This window comes from Camelus dromedarius, chromosome 4 (assembly GCF_036321535.1).
Source record: "Camelus dromedarius isolate mCamDro1 chromosome 4, mCamDro1.pat, whole genome shotgun sequence".
Lineage (NCBI taxonomy): Eukaryota > Metazoa > Chordata > Mammalia > Artiodactyla > Camelidae > Camelus > Camelus dromedarius.
Window position 1 is genome coordinate 81,532,756 of NC_087439.1, and position 21,289 is coordinate 81,554,044.

General features: G+C 40.3%; 1 protein-coding gene across 4 annotated transcripts in view; it reads left to right on the top strand.

The window, feature by feature from the left end:
* The first annotated feature begins 5,491 nt into the window (after positions 1-5,491).
* TTLL4 (tubulin tyrosine ligase like 4) overlaps positions 5,492-21,289 on the top strand; it is a 33,600-nt gene continuing 17,802 nt past the window's right edge. For 2 of the 4 annotated variants that reach the window (XR_004136855.2, XM_031452189.2), the window contains exons 1-4: positions 5,492-5,750; positions 15,014-16,592; positions 17,485-17,594; positions 17,948-18,011. Coding sequence is in view for 3 of the 4 variants with exons in the window: in XM_031452189.2 (XP_031308049.2) it covers positions 15,112-16,592; positions 17,485-17,594; positions 17,948-18,011 (1,655 nt within the window). In the remaining variant the exon portion in view is untranslated. The remainder of the gene's footprint in view (positions 5,751-15,013; positions 16,593-17,484; positions 17,595-17,947; positions 18,012-21,289) is intronic. The other 2 variants (XM_064485181.1, XM_031452190.2) reach the window with 2 other exon arrangements.

Sequence of the window (21,289 nt, forward strand, 5' to 3'; positions counted from 1 at the left end):
TATTTTTAGTCCTCGTCTTCATTGCCCACTGTCTGTGTTTGTATTTTGGCAAAAATAACTTTTTCTAGAGGCAACAATTACCCCCTATCCAGATTATTTCAATTCAGTTCAACATACATTTATTGAGTCCTTTCTATATGCCAAATACTGTTCTAGGCACTGGAGCTGCCTGTTTGTCACAGAGTTTACAATCTGGTTGGGGAGACAGTGAACTTATTAAAATGAGTGAATTATATAGTATGTAGCTAGGTGATAAAAGCTCTGGAGAAATAAAAGCAGAGAAAAGGGATAAGGAGTGCTGAGTTGGATAGCCAGGGTAGGCCTCACTGAGAAGGTGATGTTTAAACAAAGCAGTGCAGCTCTCTGAAGGAAAAGGCTACACAGGTAGAATGATCTTCAAAGGCCCTGAGATGGAACTATGCCTGGAGTGTTTGAGGAGCTATGAGGAGGCCATGTGGGCGGGAGAAGTGAAGAAGGGGGAGAATGGTAGGAAATGAGGACAGGAAGGTGACGGAGACCAGATGTAGGCCTTGTACACCTTGTGCTTTACACAGAGTAGGGATCTGTTGGTGAGCTTTGATCAGAAGAGTTCCGTGATCTGCTTTATGTTCTAAAAGACTGCTCTTCAATGTGGTGTTGTGAATGGACAGTGAGGAGTAGGGAAGGATGGGAAGTAGGGTGAGCAGTTGGGAGGCTACTGTAATGATCCACACAAGAGATAATAATATCCTAGACTGGGGTGGTTCCAATGGAGTGGTGAAAAATAGATTTTTTTTTATAAGTCAGATTTTGAATATATTTGAACATGGAACAAATAAATTTTCCTGACTGGATGTGAGGGTGTAACAAAGAAAAGCAAGTCAAGTTACTCCATGGTTTTTTGAGCAATTGGAAGGATGGAATTCCCATTGACTGAAATGGGGAAGGCTATTAGTGGAGTGGTAGTGGGTGGGAAAATTTGAGTTTAGTTTTGAACATATTAAGTCTATTAGTTGGAAAATTTCAAATGTACACAAAAATAGATTAGTTTAGTGAACCCCATCACCACTTCAGTAGCTACCATATCTATTGTTTTTCTTCTCAAGTATTTTAAAACAAATCCTGGGCAACATATAATATTATCCATAAATACCTTGGAATATATCTCTAACAAATCAGAACTTTTGTTTTTAACAAAACCACAGTACTTCACTAAGACCTGTCTGGATTAAGACAAATATGTACAGTATTGTATTTTTAAATCTGGATTTTTTTCCTAAAAGATAAACTAAGGGGATTACCTTATAAAATAATTATTCATTTCTTGCAAATAATTTGTTAAAAACTAGCTTGAAATATCTTGTGTATCTGGTACATAAACAATTTGATTAGAGAAATTAAATTTACATCCAAATTTTTAGGCCAAGTATTGCATCAAACAATAATTAATCATTTTATGAGGAAGCATTATATGAAAATGTGTTCCCATCCTTGTGAGCATACAATCTAAGGGATTAGAAATGTGTAAACAGTTTTACAACAATTATTGCACAAAGTGTTGAGAGGATTTGAAGTGAACGGTCTGAGTAGTGCCTGGAATTTAGAGAATGTCTGGAAGGTTTGAGGATTTGTGCTTGTGTTTGGTTTTGCTTGCATGTGAGCATATATGTGTTTTACCTTTTTGGGAGGCGAGAAGGAGCTTATAAAATTTTCAAATATATAAAAGTAGAGAGAATGGCATACTAAACCCCCGTACCCTGATCCCGCAGGTACAGTAGTTATCAACATTTTGTTGCACTGGTCCTACCTGTTCCCTTTTAAATTTTGCCATTGATACAGTTCTATATAAGCATTTTTTGAAATAATTTAAAATTTAAAGTTGTAAGAACAGTACAAAGAACTCCCACGTATCTGTAACCCACATTCAACACTTTGCCACAACTGCTTTTATAATATTTTTCTGAACCATTTGAGAGTAAATTATAAATACAATCCCCCTTTTACCTTTAAGTAATGAAGTGTGAATTTCTTAAGAAAGAAAAGGTATTTAATTATGTAGCCATAGTATGATTAATGAAATCAGGAAATTCAGCATTGATATAATACTATTAACTTATCTGCAGCCCATGTTCAAATATTGCCAATTGTTCTAGTAATGTTCTTTATACTAGTTTTTCTCCTAGTCTAGGATCCAACCCAAGATCATGCTTTGTGTTTGGTTGCGATGTCCTGTTAGCCTCCAATCTAGAACCATTCCTCATCCTTCCTTCCTTTTATAGTATTGATTGATACTTTGGGTATAATTGATGTTTCTTAGTGATTTGAGTATAGCTGATGTTTGGGTATATCGGATTTTTCTGTGTGATTTGATTCAAATATACATTTTTGGCAGAAACACTGCGTAAATGGTGATGTGTCCTCTTAGAATATCAAATCTGGAGACTGATGATTTTGCTTTTCCTCATTAGTGGTGAAGTTATCTGAGCACTTAGTTAAAGTGGACTAGGCAAATTTCTGTTGCTGCTTTTTTTTTTTTTAACAGATTTTATATTTTAAAACAGTTTTAGATTTACAGAAAAACTGAGCAGATAGTACAGAAAGTTCATATATTACACCTAACCCCTAAACACAATTTCCCCTATTACTAACATCTTACATTTTTATGATACATTTTTTACAACTAGCGAACCAGTATTGATGTACAGTTAACCCTTGAAAAATGCAGGGTTCAAGGACACTGACCGCTGCACAGTTGAAAATCTGAACATAACTTTACAGTCAACCCTCCGTATCCAAGGATTCAACCAACTGCAGATTGTATAGTACTACTGTAGGTATTTCTGAAAAAAATTCACATGTAAGTGGATCCATGTGGTTCAAACCTGTTGTTCAAGTGTAAGCTGTATTATCAACTGAAACCTGTATTTTATTAATATTTCCTTAATTCTTACCTAATGTCCTTTTCCTGTTTCAAGACCTCATTACACATACATATAATTGTCTCCTTGGGCTCCTCTGACTGAAACAGTTTCTCAGAATTCTTGTTTTTGATGTCTTTGACAATTTTGAGAATTACTGGTCAGGTATTTTGTAGGAGGCACGTCTATAGGAATTTGCCTGATGTTTCTCATGACTAGATTGGAGTTACGAGTTTTGGAGAGGAAGATCACAAAAGTAAAATGCCATTTTTTATCACATATCAAGGGCATATATTACCTACATGATTTATGACTTGATGTTGACCTTGATCACCTGGCTGAAGTGGTGTTTGTCAGATTTTTCTACTGTTAACTCCTTTTGCCTTACTTCACCTCCCTTTCCATAGTTCTTTTGAAAAGAAGTCACTCTGCACAGTCCACACTTAAGGAATGGGGTGGGGGTGTTATGCACCCCCTCCTTTAGGGCTACATACTTTATTTGGAATTTTTCTGTCTAGGAAATTTGTCTCTATTGCATTTATGAACATATCCAACCATTTATTTATACCAAGGACTCATGGATATTTGTTTTATACTTTGGGTTAGAAACCACTGTTACTTTTATTGCTCAAATTGTTCCACATTTGGTCATTGGGAGTTCTTTCAGTTAGCTCCTGTGACATACTACCACCAATCTAGTTTTTTTGTTTTGTTTTAGGAACTACTGATGCTTCAGGCTTATTTTGACTGCTCATTTCCTGTCTCACTCCTAGAATCAGCCATTTCTCCAAGGAGCCCTAGTTCCTTCTAATGGAGAATGATATTAGAAACTAAGACCTGAGTGATAAATGTGCTTGATGCTACTGGGGTGTTTGCTGTAATTTTTTAAAGCAAAAGCAAACACCTGGCATTATGTCATTTAATCCTTAAAAGTGTCTGTACAAAAATAAGGATACCTTTTCAAATAACTCAGATGTCAAAACACCCTGTGGCTGCCACAACAAATTACCACAAATTTCGTGACTTCAAACAATGGAAATTCTCCCACAGTTCTGGAAGCCAGAATTCCAAAATCAGACTGTCTGAAGAACCCCATTCCCTCAGAAAGTTCTAGGTGAGAATCCATTCTTGCCTCTTCCACCTTCTGGTAGCCTCAGGCATCTTGGCTTGTCTCCATATCACTCTGATCTCTGTCTCCTTGGTCATATTGCCTCTTTCTTTTTTCTGTCTTTTCTGTGTCTGTCCCATTTCCCTCTGCCTCACTAAGAACACTGGTTATTGGATTTAGGGGCCATCCAAATAAGCCAGGAAAATTCCCTAATCCTTTCAAGATCATCCTCTCAAAATCCTTAATCACATATTTTGCCATATAAGGGAATATTTACACATTCCTGGATTGAGGATATATGGGGGGATTCCCATTCAGTAAACTATAATAACTAACAAAATTAATAATTATTTCTTAACATTAACTATGTTTTTAATGTCTTCAGTCCATATGCAGATTTGTCTGTTGTCTCAAAAATTCTTTTTACAGTTCATTTGTTTGACTCTGGATCCAAACAAGTTCCACTCATTGCATGTGATTATGTCTCTTAAATCTCTTATGATATAGAACACCTCACTATATTTTTATACTCTGAAATTGTTGAAGAAACAAGGTGATTCATCTATACACTGGCCCACATTCTGCAATTGTCAGATTGCTTTCTTGTGGTGGTGTTTCTCTTTGTTTCCTATAAACTGGAAACATGAGCCAAAACTTGATTAGATTCAGATTCAACAGATTTTTAGACAAAAATACACTACTTTGTAAATATTACTGTGTAGTTCATGTTGCATCACATCAAGAGACAATTTATAGCTATCCCACATTTCATGATCTAAAATTGAGTAAAATATACAAGTGATGGCAAACATCCTTTCAGTGTAAAATTCTCTCATCAGTCCTCTAATGATTTTAACATCCATTAATGACTGTTGCCTAAATCAATTATTTAGTAAGCATCCTTGCTCTGGTCAAGATTGTTTTCTTTAAGTTAGCTTCATCTTTTATTGTCCCTTTCATTTCTGTAGCCAACTGTTTAGAAAAGCTTTTTTCATCCTCCAGCTCTCTTTAGATCTCCAAATCCATTAGGTGTAGGGACATCTGAGGCTGAGGGGGCACTATCTATCTTGTCTGGGGAAATAATTGAGTCATTGTTTCTAAAAATTCCCACTTGAAGCCCAGAAATCAGGTGGTTGTAATTGTAGCCTGCCAGGTGTGTTAGGGTTAGAGGAAGGTGGGTTGAGGGAAACATAGCGGATCTGGCAATCTCCCCTTTCCTGAAGTCAAACTCAAAGGACTTTACTGGAAAGAACTTTAAGAAAATTCTTTAATAAAACTTGAGCTCTTTAATTTTAGAGGAGCGAATTAAGGTATGGCCAAAGAAAGAGTCCATATGGCTTACGTGGAATCAGGCTATAGACAGTCCTGGAATGCCAGAGAGGAGCCTTTTAGGATTTTAATTGCGAGACTACATCTCCCAGAATCCCGCTCTGTAGGTTCCACCGTCATTGAAGCGACTGCGCGTGCGCGAGGCCGGTGACTGCCTGCCCTCCCAGGCTCGACAACCCCCGAGATTCCGCGCGCCGGTCTCCCTCCCGCCGCTATCGCCCCTTCAGGCCCTCAGTCCGTCCGCTGGGGGCGCGCGCTGTGCGTGGCTGGCGGCAGCGGCGCCGGCGGCTGAGAGCGCGGGTCGCGTGGCGGTGCGTGGTTGCTAGGGGCGCCTGAGGCCGCCGGCTCGCCCAGCAGGCCAAGGGAAGAAGCGACGCGGAGCCGGCGCCCAGCCGGGGCTAAGCTGAGTCTTCTGGGTGAGTGTGGCCTCGGAGCCGGCGGAACGACCCTCTGCCGGCCTGACTTTCCTACCCCTCCCTCTGCCTGGGTCCTTTCAAGCGGCCCCCAGCCCTCTGGTCGCTCTTGCCCCGGCCCTGCCTTCCGCCAGTCACCTCTCCATCCCCTAGGAGGCGAGGGGGCCGCAGCCTCCTACCTCGCCTGGACTTCGCGCCTCTCCTGAATCCTTTTCACCCCTCACCCCCGGCCACGCCCCGTGAATTTAGTCGGCCCCTCCTCTGGGTGACCGAACCCTGCAGCATCCCCTCATCCTGGGCCTCCGTGCCTCCTCTTTCCCGCCCCGCTGCAGTTTAAATTCTGGCTTAGGCGTGAGCCCAAGCTCCTCTCAGGCCTCATGGCTGAATTTAACATGACTACCCACTTTCTAACTTCCCCATCTTCAGTATATGTAGAGAAATACTTTCCTAAACCGTAGAGATTCAAACAGAATCTGAGATGCAGTGGAATTTAACTCTTCATGTATCCATTCATCTATTAGTTCATTTAATCATTCAACAGTGTTTAATAAACATCGGCAAATATTAAATGAACCAAGGCACAATGGAAGGCACTGAAGGGGATACAGTGGTGAACAAGGCAGGTGTGTTTTCACAGACATTATAGCCTAAGGGAGATTTTAATCAAGTAAACAGCATTTGCCGTATTGTGTGATGTGTGTTCTGATAGAAGATTAGAAAGATATTTAACCTAGATTTATTGGGAAAGCTATATTATTCCCATTCCGTGGTCTTCAGATTTCTATTCTGGATCTAGAAGATCTTTTAATCCTTCCTTCCTTGTGGAGTTAACCCTGCTTTCTCATAGACTTCAGATCACATCTTAACTTCATCCCCTGTGGATTTAGCCAATCAACAAGTAGCTGAGAGGCCCTTAGGGACAGTGTTTCATCTTATCCTTCGTTTCTTCTGATAAATACTGAGGCACTATTTGCATAAAAACCGTCCTTTTGGTGCCCATAAAGTCACCAGTGTTTATTGATTGGACTGAATGGAGCCTTGAGAAATTGTCAAGTGTTTTCTGGGAATAAAGAGGTGAGAGGACATTCCAGGTACAAAGTAGCTTTAGTGAAGATACATCAAGTTCTGAAAAAAGAACTGAAAACAGTCTGACAGATCTGAGTTGCTTTGAAGGGAGCCATCCAGGGACAAATAGGAAGAAAGAAATTAATAAGGGTTAGATCACAAAGGGCTTTGGATGTTTTGCTACAGAGTTAGAACTGTATCTTCCAGAGCAGTGGTTTTCAAGCAGGGTATTCAGGGGCCTGACACGTCCAGGGGATACACCTGCACATACAGCTTTAGAAGAATCAATTCCCAGATCCTCAGCCTCCGAATGAATGAACGCTTCTAAAACTGATCTTACAAAAAAAGGATGGGGAGTGTTATATTCCTCACACTCTCAAATTTTACTCTACTGTATTGTTCCAGATGTAAAAACCATGTTGGGAAATGGAGTATTTTGGAAATACTAATTATAGGGAGGCCTCCTTTGGTGATTGACCAAGGAACCTCGAAAATCCAGAAGGCTTCTGGTCTTCCCCTGCCTCATACACTGTTAGGGTGAAGCTTGTTCTTTGTTGGGATATTCTGAATTCAGAAGAACACAACAGTTAAATATGAGTAAAATGTTTTTGGGACCACAGATTTTTCAAGCTCTATTGGGTAAAACTTGCATAAAACTTTTAAAAAGAGATTTCTTTTAGTTTAGATGTGTGTTATTCAATGTGATAGTTAAAATTTATTTTATCAAATCAAGTCATGAAGTGTTTATTTCAATTACAGCCAATCTTTAACTTAGTTCTTTCTACAAAATGTTTAGTATTTTCAACCTCTTCTTAACAAAAGGATAAACTTGTTTAAACTTGTGGTGAAGAAGTTTAGAGTTCAACATTAAGATGTGCAAGGAATACATGGTTTTAAAAATTCTTAGAGGCATACATGAGTAAAATCATTTGAAGAGTATGTTGCAGGAAAACCATGGAACGATAATTAGTAGGAAAGTAACATGAAATATATGTTTGAGATTACTGTATTTTCAGTGTGTGGGTTGATGAGAAAAGTTTGACTAGAGGCAGGGAGCCAATGAGAAAAGTTTGACTAGAGGCAGGGAGCCAATGAGAAAACTAGAGACCAGGCTAGAGATGATGAGGACTTTGTGTAGCTGCAGTGGGAACAGAGAGGGTTTAGAGAGATGTTAACAATGGCAAAGTGGACAAAACTTGGTGGCAAAGTAGATGTAGGGAGAGTGGGACAAGGAGCATCTGGAATGATCCTAGGTTTCTGATTTTAGTGATCAGGTGGGTGGTGATGCAGGAAAAAATATTAGGAGGAAGGGCAGCTTTGAGGAGAAATATAAAGGAGTCACCCTTTGGGCATGCTGAGTTGAGGTTCCTGCAGCACATCCAGGTAGAAAGGCCTGGAGGTTTGTTCTGTAGGTCTAGCTGGTGATAGAAAGTTGAGAATGTTGGACATGATTGAGGTCATGGGATAGAAGATGTTGCTCTGGGAGAGTTTATGTTAATAAGTGCAGTTGCTATTTATTGAGCACTTGCTATATGCCAGGCAAGGTGAGAAGACTGAGCACAGCAATTTCTGGTATACAGCATAATGTTTCAGTCATATATGTACATGCATATATTCTTTTTCATATTCTTTTTCATATTCTTTTTCATTATAGATTACTACAAGATACTGAATATAGTTCCCTGTGCTATACAGTACAAATTCTATTTTATATGTAGTAGTTAGTATCTGCAAATCTCAAACTCCCAGTTTATCCCTTCCTACCCCCTTTACCCCCTGGTTTGTTTTCTGTCTGTGAAGTCTGTTTCTGTTTTGTAAATACGTTCATTTATACTTTTTTTTTTTTTTTTTTTTTTTTTAGATTCCACATATACGTGATATCATATGGTATTTTTCTTTCCCTTTCTGGCTTACTTCACTTAGAATGATGGTCTCCAGGTCCATCCATGTTGCTGCAAGTGGCATTATTTTATTCTTTTTTATGGCTGGGTCATAGTCCACTGTATATACCGTCAGTATATTTTTAATGTGGGGAATGGAAGTGTTCATTAATTCATTTAGAAATAATAAATTCATTATAAGTAAACATAAGTAGCATTTTTTAAAATGAAAAATGCTGTTTCAAAAAGATTAGTGGGAAGAATGGTGTTGGCTTTATGAACTCTTGTTAATATCTGGCGTAATAGAAGACAGCTGGATTGCATATTGTTTCTGCATTCAGTTGGTTCAATATGTTGTTTTTGATGAATTATAAAGAAAATCCAGCCTCACATAAATAATTAGTTGGAAAAGGGAAGAGTATTTCTATAGCCTTTTCAGATAATGGTGGGTATTCTTGTTTGGTGCTACACAGAAGTTAACAAGGGGTGGTTTTGTGAAGGTTGGCTGCAATGTGGAATCTGAAATATTATCAGTGCTACAAATATTATCAGTGCTACATATTATCAGTGCTACAGTGTAACAAAGTATTTCATACTTTGTTACATTAAAATCCATTGGTTTTCTCTCACTTTGACTGGATCTTTTACCCATGCATGATTCTGTGACATTGTATGATAGGTGTTTGGAAAATACTGGTTCATTGAATTATATAGAATTTCCAAATGTTGCCACATTTTATTATGCAGTGTCAAAAAGTAATATTACCGCACTGTCATCAGAAAAACAGTTAAGTATTGGGAAGCTGCCAAGCTCATGGTGACAGATACAATTTTGCCAAAATTCTAATTTTCTCTTGGCAGCTCAAATTTTATCATTGGCAACAAATACTGTCAGTTGTTTTCCTTGAAATGACAGGCTTACTGTTTCATTTTCTAGAGAATGCCTGCCAAGTACCAAAGTCTGAATAACCATCACCTGCATGTCCCTCATTCTTTCAAGTAAACATGATGTTCCACAGAAAAATTTTGCAATTCAAACAATCACATGAGTGCTTTACTTGGAAGACTACCATTGTTTTCTGTTTTATATGTACTTCTCATTTTGTCACAGAGAATATTAAAAAGATGTACTTGACGATTGAGATTGAATATAATTTTTCTGCCTCAACAAGGATGTTCTTTCATAAAGCTAGCATTTCGTCTTTCCCTGTGCAGTGAAGAAGTGTGTGGTGGTGAAGAGTCTTACTTGGTGCCATTGTCTCTACTCCTGCTCAGGAACCAGCAGTTTGACCCACCATTGCTTTTGTACCATCAGTGGAAAGGCTGGCCCAGTAAAAAAGGCAAATCATATCTGAGTTTTGTTATGAAAATAGTTTCACCTAGTGGAACCCCTGAAAAGGCCTCAGGTTTCCCTCAGGGTCTGTGGACCACACTTTGAGGACCACTGCTTTAGAGTTCACCTGAGGTTTCTTTCTGAAGCTGATGAAGGTCAAGGCTTCGTGAGAGCTAGTCACTTAATTATGTGAAGGCTTCAGCTGTTTTCACTTTTCAGTAATTTGCATATTTACTTCTCAGCTCTAGCTGCTATCAGCTGTATTTTTCCTCAGGTTTGCTAACTACTTTTGCACTGTGTTCTATAAGAGCTACCTCTCTCAACTTGTGGTACTGACCCTCCATCTCATTAGGGCTGGGATGATGACTTTTTTCAATAGGGCTTTAAAGAAGTTCTGTGCTCCTCCAGCTTCCTTTAGGGAGACGTAGTTTGGGATTTATCTCATAATAGAAAATGGGTCTGATTCCTACACTTCTCCTCATTCTTTTTGATTCCAGACAAATCAGTTCTATCTTTTTACAGAACTATTGAGCAATTAAAGTAATCTCATCAGAGGTCTTGTGAATCATAGACTCTGACCTGTTTCTGATGTCCTGAGTTCCCCTGGTGACTTAGGGAAACACCTAGATAGAGGAGGAAGAGGAAATGCAGATCCCAAGAGCCACACACACTGCTGTAATTCAGTCTGTGTGTAATGAATAATTACTTTCTGTAGACATAGATACCTTGTCCAAGTTGGTCTGGACCTGGCCCTTGGAGACTTGATGGTTTGAGACAATAGCCATAGATTTCCTGGCATAGGCTGCTTGTTATTCACTCTCACGTAAGGAGGAAACTTGAGGCAAATGACCTCACAAAGAGTGGAAGGCAGAATGAGATGGACAGCTTTTGAGTGCTGTCTAAAAATGGCAACAGTGATATTAAGTGAGGACTCAGGGAAAATTTTTGGAAAGGGAATAACGTGATCAAGTAATATTTGAGCAAATTTAATCTGGAGGTTTCCTACAGGAACCTTAGGAAGGGTAGACTCTGGAGACACAGACTTCATTCTGGATGCTTTTGCAATGGCCCAGACCTGAGATGATGGAAATGAAAGGAGGAAGCTTGCCATGAAGAAAGAATCTCTTAAGTTTGTGATTGGTCTGGCTTTGGAGGAAGCAATCAGAAGTGACTTAAGTTTTCTCATTAGGTAACAGAAAGAACGTCCTACTGAAAGAAATTGGAAGGTTGAGAGTACAGAGCTAATTTGGCAAGCTGGATTGAAGTGGTTGGACATGCATGTGGAAAAGGTGGAGCAGATAGTTGGCAATGAGGACATGGAATTTGAGAGAAGGCAGGTCTAAAAAGTGACTGTCTTCCTGCATGTAATAGTTAAAATGGTGAGAGCAGATTCGTTTGATGTGGGAGAGAGGATAAGAGGAGCTGTGAAGGATTTTGGAGGGGACCTCAGGAGGAAAAGGCACTGTTGAAGCAGTTGGGTGTGACTGTGGCAGAGTTCCTGCACTGAGTAAAGAAGTAGCAACAAGGAGATGGTGGTAGCACCCCAGTGTTCACTGCAGCATTGTTTATAGCAGCCAAGATATGGAAGCAACCCAAGTGTCCATTGATAGATGAATGGATAAAGAAGATATGGTGTGTGTGTGTGTGTGTGTGGGTGTGTGTGTGTGTATATACACACTCCACACACAATGGAGTATTACTTAGCCATTAAAAAAGAAATCTTGCCATTTACAACAACATGGGTGGATCTAGAGGGTATTATGCTAAGTGAAATAAGTCAGACAGGGAAAAACAAATGCCCTGTGATCTCACTTATATGTGGAATCTAAAAAACAAAAATCAAAATGAAAACAGACTCATAGTTACAGAGAAAAAAAATGGGTGGTTGCCAGAGGGGAGGGGAGGTGAGGGTGAGTGAAATAAGTGAAAGGGATTAAGAGGTACAAACTTCCAGTTATAAAATAAATAAGTCATGGGAATGTAAGATATAACATAAGGAATGTAGTCAGTAATATTGTAATAACTTTATATGGAGACAGATGATTACTAGAGTTATCATGATAATTTCATGATGTATGCAAATGTCAAATCACTATGTAGTATATACCTGGAACTAACATGATCTTGTATGCCAACTATATTCGAATTTTCAAAAAAAGGAGATGTTTATAGGAGGGGAGCACAGGTTTAATTTGAAAAGGTTCAACTTGTGGCTTTGCTGGTTGTACCTGCTGTAGATGTATTTGTTTTTTAGCAAATATTTAATGAGCCCTGATTACATTTCCAGGGCTGGGCATACACTGTGTGAACAAGGTCCTAGTTTTTAAAGAGCTTTCATTCTGGAAGATAAGCTAGACAGCAGAGGAATGCATAAATAGTTGAAGTTTTGATTTTAAAATATAATTAATATGGGTTTTGACCATGTGATTAATTTATATATCTCAGAAATTAAAATGATAGTAAAAGGTATACACAGATAAATCTCATACCCCATTGGTAACCTTTAAAAAAAAATCAGTTCTTGTTTATCCTTCCATTGCTTTTGTCAGATAAAAGGAAATATCAATATACTATACTTTTAGATAGTGGAGGAATGAAACAGACTAGTCCAAGGTAATGTGATACGGAATGATTAGGAGTGGTGCAGTATTAGGGTAGACAGGCTCTTTGAGATGGTGATACTAGCTGAATTCTGAGTGAGGGAACTTAGTATTTCAGAGGCAACAATAAAGACCTGGGAACACAGGTGGGAACATGTCTGGTGAGGGTGAAGAGTGGCTCAGATAAGTTCAGAGAGATCAATAGCATTTTTATTTTATTTTATTTTATTTTATATTTTATTTTACTTATTCTATTCTATTCTATTCTATTCTATTCTATTCTATTCTATTCTATTCTATTCCTATTCCTATTCCTATTCCTATTCTATTTCTATTCTATTCTATTTTATTTATTGTATTACTTTAATTATTTCATTTTATTTTGGTGGTGGAGGGGAAGGTCATTAGGTTTATTTTTAGAGAAAATACAGGGGATTGAACCAGGACCTTAGGCATGCTAGGCAGGTGCTCTATCACTTGAGCTATACTCTCTCCCCTTCGAGAGCTTTTTAAAGGTTATCTACTCTGCATTCCCGTAAGGTGATGGGATCATTCTCTGGCACGTGAGTGCCAATGCCATTGAGGGCAACATGCAGGAAAAGGTGAGACCTGTGGCAGCAGTCGGGGGCCTGGGACCCAGGCTGCCTGAATATTCTAGCTAGGTCTCTGCTTCCCTATCACATGAAGTTTTGATTTCATCAGGAATCTCTGTAAGGAGGAAGAAGGTTACTTTAGCAATCATGATTTCCTTGTTAAACCAGATACTACTTCTGAACCAAAAACAGTGATACCAGGTTAGAGCATTTGTATGTGATACTGTTATGAATGATACTGTTTACTTCATGTTCTTGAAGCTACTCTGCACAAAGTTTCTGGTGTGTCTGTTGTGTTGCATCGGTGGGGAAATATGTGGATTCCTGAAACGTGAATTGAAACTGAATTTGTTGAGTGTACATGACACACACTCATGTGTGTGATCTTTTAAGATCACTGGCAGGATTTGACTCTTCCTTTTGTGTATGCTTCTCTTCCATAAGTGCACAGAGTGTAACTGTCCCCTGCACAGTGTAGGTCAACCTTTGCAGGAAAAGGGGGCAGTGCCTTCTGCAGGCTTTTTGGTGGTGGATGACACCAGCAGTTCCTGTAGCTGTAGACGGGAATGAGGATCTTCTTTGGTTGTTGTTCACCTATCAAAATACAAAGTCCTCTCCCCATTGAAGTTTGTGTCTTAAATATAACTTGAGCAAAAAAAAAAAAAAAAATCTGCTAATTCCTTCTCTCTAGCCATTCTAAAAACACCTGATAAGGATGCTAGGATTCCATTCAGAATTATCCCAGATAAATGACTTCTTATAGATGGGTCTTGTTTTTTCCCCCTTGGATACTGTCATGAAAGTAGGCCCACCTTTCCCTACCATTGTGATAACTGCAGAATATTTTGTGAATTTTATTTAGAAAGTAAGTGAGCATGATAAACTATTTGGGACCCAGAACTACAGGCTGGTTCAGAGGTTTTGCGTTAGAGGAAAGATTGAATGAGGAAATGTGAGAGATGGGTTCTCCCTCCCTGAGATCAGACTGGAATTTGGAATAAAGAAAGTTTCTCTCCTCTCCTTCTCAACTCTGTATTCTACTCCCTGAACTCTCCTGTCTCATTGTGGCTGCCGGAAATACAGTCAGTTTAAGTAAAAATAATGTTAGAGTTTGGTTCCATTTTGTTCTCTTTCCCACCAACACATTGGATGGTATTTAAGCCTATATAGCAAGGCTCTTAAAGAGGTAAAATTACTGCCTTAGCTCCAGATTGAACTCCAGAGGTCAGCAGGAGAAATCTCTGCTCTTATCTGAAGTTGTCACACTTAACTGTGAAAAGCAGACCACACCAGGGGCAGCTGAGAGTTGGTCAGGGAGCAGGGATTGCTTTTGAAACAATCTTTGACCATTAAGTGTTGATTGATGAGGAGGGTATTGGCTGGTTTCTCTGCCACACCCAGACTTGCCTTATTCCTAGCCATACTGGTGTCAGGTGAGAGAAGGAAGCCACTCATGTAAAGTCGTGAGGATGAGACAGAAAGGGAAATTTTTCTTTGGAGAGAGAGGGAAGAGCTCTCTGAGTGAGAGGGTGGGAACATGTGAGCAGATTCACAATAGTGGCACCTCAGTGTCCCAGTCCGTGATGAAGTTGGCTTTGATTGCTTGAGGGCAGCAGGAAGACCACTGAAAACACCCTATGACTCTAGTGTTATTCTCCCAGGGCCCCAAATGATGACCAGGACTGGTTGCCCAAGAAGTGCTGAAGTGGGACTCTTGCTTGCCTGGGGAATCATTGTAGCCTTGTGTCTGTCCTCCTGGGACTGAGACATCCCCAATTGTTTCTCTCCCCTTCAGGCCGACGGACTTCAAGGATGCAGCTGCTACTGCTGGAGGTGCATGGCACCTTACCTGAGCCGGGCCATGAGGCTATGTGGCCGTGATGTGGACCCCTCATGGCCTCAGCGGGAACAGAGCACTACAGTGTTGGCCTCCACCAGGGAAACAGCTTTAAGCAGAGTGGTCCCTCAGGCACAGTGCCTAGCCCACCACCTGAGAAACCCTCTGAGAGCAAAGTCTGGGCTCAGGCTCATCAGCAGGTGAAGCCAATCTGGAAGCTGGAGAAGAAGCACTTGGGGACACTTTCCTCAGGGCTGGGCCCGGGGCTCTTGGGTGTCCCACCACAGCCAGCTTATTTCTTTTGCCCCAGCACTTTATGTAGCTCTGGGACCACAGCTGTCATTGCAGGCCACAGCAACTCCTGTCACCTGCACTCTCTCCCGGGCCTATTCAGCAATACCCTGCTGTATCGCCGCTCCAACTACGGGCACCAACCGTACCAGCAGCTGGAGTCTTTGTGCTTGCGTTCAAGCCTGTCACAAAAAAGACCTTTTTCTCTCCCTCAAAAGAGCCTCCCTGTCAGACTCACTGCCAATAAGGTCACTTCTTCCAAGGTCTCCCCCATGGCATCCTCATCCACAGATCCATACCTCTCACTGGGAGCAGCTGGGGAAAATCCTCCAGGGAAGAGCCTGGCCTCTGCCATCTCAGGGAAGATCCCATCTCCTCTCTTCTCTTCTTCCTCTTCCTACAAGCCCATGCTAAGTAACAACTCCTTCATGCGGCCAAATAGCACTAAAGTGCCTTTATCACAGGCCACAGAGGGCCTGAAACCAGTATCCTCACCCAAGATCCAGCTTGTCTCCTGGCATCATTCGGGGGGCACCGGAGATTGTGTCCTCCAGCCAGTCGAGCACAAGGTACCCAGGAGCCATGGTGCTGTCCTGGATGAGGCCTCTTCCCAGAGCACCCTGTCTACCCCTAGCTCCTTAGACACTTCCACCACCAGTGTTGCCTCTTCCCACTGCAGCCAGAGTAACGCAGCCACGAGGGCAGAGCCACATGGCCTGGATGGTGATTCTGTTCCCCAGGCTCTGACTAAGGAGGTTCAGTTCACTGAGGCTGTGAGGAAGTTGACTGCAAGAGGCTTTGAGAAGAAGCCAAGGCAAAGCTATCATTTTGAACAGTCTTATTTCATGAGCCCCCGTTTGCAGTGGGATCTCCTCAACAGGAACAGACGGTGGAAGCCTCCTGTGGTAGGCCAGCAGCTCCTTCGGAAGGACACTGGGGCAGACAGTAGGGTCCTCCCTGGAGCCTCGGACACCTTGGAGTTGGACAGTACAGTCTTCTGTACCAAACGCATCAGCATTCACCTCCTTGCCTCACACACCAATGGGCTCAGCTGCAGCCCTGCCTGTGGATCTGCTGTCGACTCCCCACCTCTTAGAGAAGATAAAACCCCAGTTCTGCCTTCTCCTCCTCAGTCCCTTGGTATAGCTGAGGTGGCCACCCGTCTCTCTTCCATCCATCTGGGCAAACTTGGGAGGGAAGGGCCTAAGGAAGCCAGGGAGCTGGACTCACCTGCTAGGGATATTGGGTAAGTTGGAGAAAGTTTTTGGTTCATTTAAAGCTGTAGAATGTATATACATTTTGTGACACTGACCCTATGTCCCTGAAGGTTGGTTTTGTTTTTTTAACTGCCCTAGAATTTTGGTTTTCACTTTAGGGCAGAGGTTGGCAAACTACACATTGCAGGCCAAATGCCACCCTCTGCCTGCTTTTGTAGATAAGGTTTTATTGAAATGCAGCCATACTCATTCATTTACTACTATCTATGGCTGCTTTCTTGTTATAATGGTACGATTGAGTAGTTGCAATAGACTGAATGGCCCTCAACACTGAAAATATTTATTATCTGGCTCTTTAGAGGAAGTGTTTTCTGACTCCTGTTTTAGGTTATAACCAGGGAAGAATAAGAATACCAAATATCATGTGTTGGGGACTGTGGTTTCTCTGCTTAATTCCAAACCAAATCAGATTCTCAGTCATTTGTGGTTTGACAGTCATTTCAGAGTTAAGGCATATACATCCTTGGTCTCTTATCTTGCACCTGGTTACTTCTCTGGATCCTTGGCCACTAGGGCCTTGTTCTGAGTTCCCAGAGAGAGGTCTTGGGACCTTTGAAGTCTATTTTCACACATTTATTGATGGTGTTCTGTATGCACAATTTTGTATTTATATGCTATGAGGAACTTCAAAAAAGATGGAAAGCATAGTGCCTCTCTGCAGAATAGGGGATGTAGGGTTGAGGAACCATGACTAGACCTAAATTCTGAGGGCAAGAGAAATGAGTTGTAAGGCCTCGGCACAAGACAGCAGATTGGTGACTGGGGAAGAGACAAGCAGTGGGAGATGATGAAGGAAGGAGAATCTAACTGTGACCTCTCTTATGGAGTTGGCCGGGCTGGGAACATGATTCTTTCTTATAGTTCAGCTACTGACCTCCAGCTAGACCAGGTTGAAGCTGAAGATCTGGAAGAAGAGCTAATAGATGGGTTGGAAGACTGCTGTAGCCATGATGAGAATGAAGAGGAGGAGGGTGAGTAGGGGACCCTCTCACCTCCAACCCAGAATTGGTCACCACTGCTGGGGAAGGGGGCTAACAATTGTGTACCAGATCCTTGACTCACTCTGTCACCTACATTTATCATTCAGCTTGGGGGTCTCTGGGCAGTAGTGGCTTTTGGGGGACTTTGTTCTCTACTTCTCCATCCACCAGTCTTGCCTTCTCCGTGCTGCTGTTGTGCTCAGGGAAGGCCGTGCGAGGCAGCAGTGGATATTTGTGGTTCTGCAAGAAGGCTGAGCCAAGGTGTCTGGGGAGGAGCTGCCTGGGCTTGGTGAGTTTTCATGGCAGCCTCTCCCAGCGGGAACTTCTCTGCTCTTCTTCCCCAGCAGACTCAGAGTGCTCCTCATTCAGTGCTGTCTCCCGCAGCGAGTCAGTAGCAGTGATCTCTCGGTGAGTGCTGGTTGGCTGTGTGGATTGTTGGTAGATGCCTATTTTCTGTCTCTTTAAGATTATATAAAGGGATTAATCACCCAAGTCATTAATCAATGGCCCTATTAACCCTAACTCATTTTTTCTTTTTACCAGATTTTTACATTTAGGACTTTAGTTTTCAAACAGGGAGCAATGGAAGGGACCAGAAGCATATTGCATCAGTTGGGCTTAAAAATAGTACTATGTTCCTTAGGCTGCAATTTGGTCTTTAGTCTCCAAGAAATTGTTCAAGTAAAATTCAAGTAATCTAAAGAAGTGTTTGGAAAATTAATAACTAATTAAGGAAGAGACATAACGTTTGAGGTAGATTCTTAGTTAGGCTGCCCACATGGATGTAGATGCCACCTTCACTATAAATGTATCCCACTGCCCGAAACAGTTCTGAGATAGCTATATCACTCATTGGGGCTTTCTGCAGTGCTCTTTCACTCTCAGTTTTATATTCTGAAATTGACCTTACTAATAAGAAATTTAATAAAAAATTCTCTAGCTTTAATCTAGATTATTTTATTGACTGCCCTTGATGAAATCTGAGTGGAATCTAACTAGAAACTCTAACTAGGAAACCAAAAAGTCAGTCTCTTAACGTAAGCCCTTCTTCTGTAAAGCAGATAATTGTGGAATGCTGCATAACTGAGGAGCCTGGGGAGAGGAAGGAATGCAGGACCATGAGGAAATTCCTGTAAATGAGGACATGTCATTGTGCTAAAGATTTTTAGAACTTGCTTAAGGATCATATAGACTACCTTTCTGGGTAGAAACATTCTTCAATATAATCTTCCTTGTTCCCCTCATCACTTCCAACCTTGTCTCTATATGAAGCTCTGTCATCAATTGTTATTCAATATTAAAAAGAATCCTCACAAAGTACTATACATAAAGTCTTTTTCTCTTTAAAAATAACTTCTACTGAAATGTAAAACAAAATTCCTATTCTAATTTAATTAAAATCTGGTGATATATGTCAAGGCTTGCCTAACATGTGGAGCAGCCAGACTCTGGTTGCTTTTCTTTGTGTCAGCTATGCCTTAGATGAAGCTAAGAGGAAAAGTTAGCTTTATCTAAGGTTTGTATGGATGAGGCAGGCTGCATCTCTGAATATGATGGTGGCAGCAGCCATACCAATTTTAGAGTCCCAAACCAGCAAGGTGGAAAGATTTGTTTGGGAGATGGAGAGAGAATTGGGACTTTCTGTGAAGGTGGATAGAAATCCTGTCATAGGTACCCTCAGTCTGTTGCATAAATTCTGTTACTTTAAGCCTAACCCATCTTTCTTTTCAGAAAAGAAAAGCTGCTTCTGGTTGCATATGTTGGATGTTGACTAAGGGCCTCCTGTCCATAAGAGAAATATATTTAACATGTAATTGACTTGGGTTCCCTTTTCCACACTTAAGGGTGATCTGGGTTTGTCTTCAGGCCTAATTCAAGATAGCTGCACAGCCCTTTATTTAACCTTTCTGATTTATAAGATAAAATTCACAAAAAGTGTTTGTTAATAATTTTCTCATTAATTAATTTAACTTCTACAAAATGTACAATCTACACAAAGCTTAAAACATGAGTTTTCAAGCAAATGGAGGTTGATGAATGCTAAACCACTTTGCATTTTGGCTAAGATGAGAAATACTTTTGGATTGCTAAAAATCTTACTTTTTCCCAATTATGAAAGATTTATATATTTATTATAGAACATTTGGTAATCACAGGATTATTGAAAACACTACCTGTATTTATTTCTCTATCGAGCAGTTGTTTATTAGGTTTCCTGTTCCATATTCTTTTTCTAAGAATTGTGTAAATTTAGAGATGACGATCATCAAGTCCAGCCTCTTTTTTTCAGATATGAAAATTGAGGCTCAAAGAAATTAAGTAACTATGTGCAAGGTCAATGTTTCCAGCACTGCTAGACCAGAAGCCAGGCCTCTTGAGGTTAAGTTCAGTACTCTTGAGAGGCAGCTAACAAATTTTCTTTTCTTTTCGTTTTTAGTTAAACTTTTGATTTTTAGACAATCGTAGATTCACATGCTGTTTTAAGAAATAATACAGAGATCCTCTGAATTCTTTACTCAGTTTCCCCCTGTGGTAATATCTTGCAAAACTGTAGTACAATATAGTACAACCAAGACATTAACCTTAGTGAAGATACAAATATTTCCATCACTGCAAGAATCTCTCCTGTTGCCCTGATAGCCACACCTAATTCCCTCCTACTCCCTACCCCTTCTTAACTCCTGGCAACCAATAATTTTGTTGTTCCAAGAATGTTACACAAATGGAATGATAGCCATATGTAACCTTTTGGGATTGGCTTTTTTTTCACACAGCGCATTCTCTGTAGATTGATCCAGGTTGTTTTGTGTATCCATTGTTCACTCCTTTATATTGCTGAGTAGTGGTCCATGGTGTAGATGGACCACAATTTGTGTAATCAGTCACCTGCTGAAGGATATTTTGGTTGTTACCAGTTTTTGGCCATTACAAATAAACCTGCTCTAAACCATTGTGTACATATTTTTGTGTGAACATAAATCTTCATCTCTCTGAGATAAATGCCTGGGAGTGCAATTGCTGGGTTGTATGTTAATTGCATGTTTAGTTTTTTAAGAACCCACCAAAACTGTTTTCCAGAGTGGTTGTACCATTTTACATTCCTATCTTTGTTTTAAAATCTTAACTCATTCTCCTTGATTTTCAACAATCTTAATTACTCAGTGAATGAAAAGCCTTTGAAGTAAAATATTTTGGAAATGAGGAATAGAATTGAATTAGTTGGAATTATTTAATTAGGAATTAATATTTAACTTGACCCAATAAAATTCATTAAAAATCTCTAAGGTTTAAAACACTGAAGTGTTTTACATACAGTGCCTATTTTTGTTTTGCTGCAAAATAACAACTTAGAGTGGCTCTTTGTAAGTTAAAAATTAATCTTAAATAGTAATATTTTTTAATTATATCAGCTCATTATAGAGAGTAATAACTGTTCTCTCTGTTCTCAGTGCTATTTAAAGAGATGGTCTGGGTCTGTCAGGTTGTAGCCCATAGATAGTTGAAGTTTACACTATTTTGAGATTCCTTGAGATAGACTTGACCGAGACATTGTTAGGATAACAGTAGGGACCCCATGGCCCACTGCCCCAGATTCCCAGACTGCGTTACCGCACTGTTACATAAAAATCTGATGTCATGAAACATTTCCGAAAGAGAGGAGAGCAATTAATCATCTATATATCTTC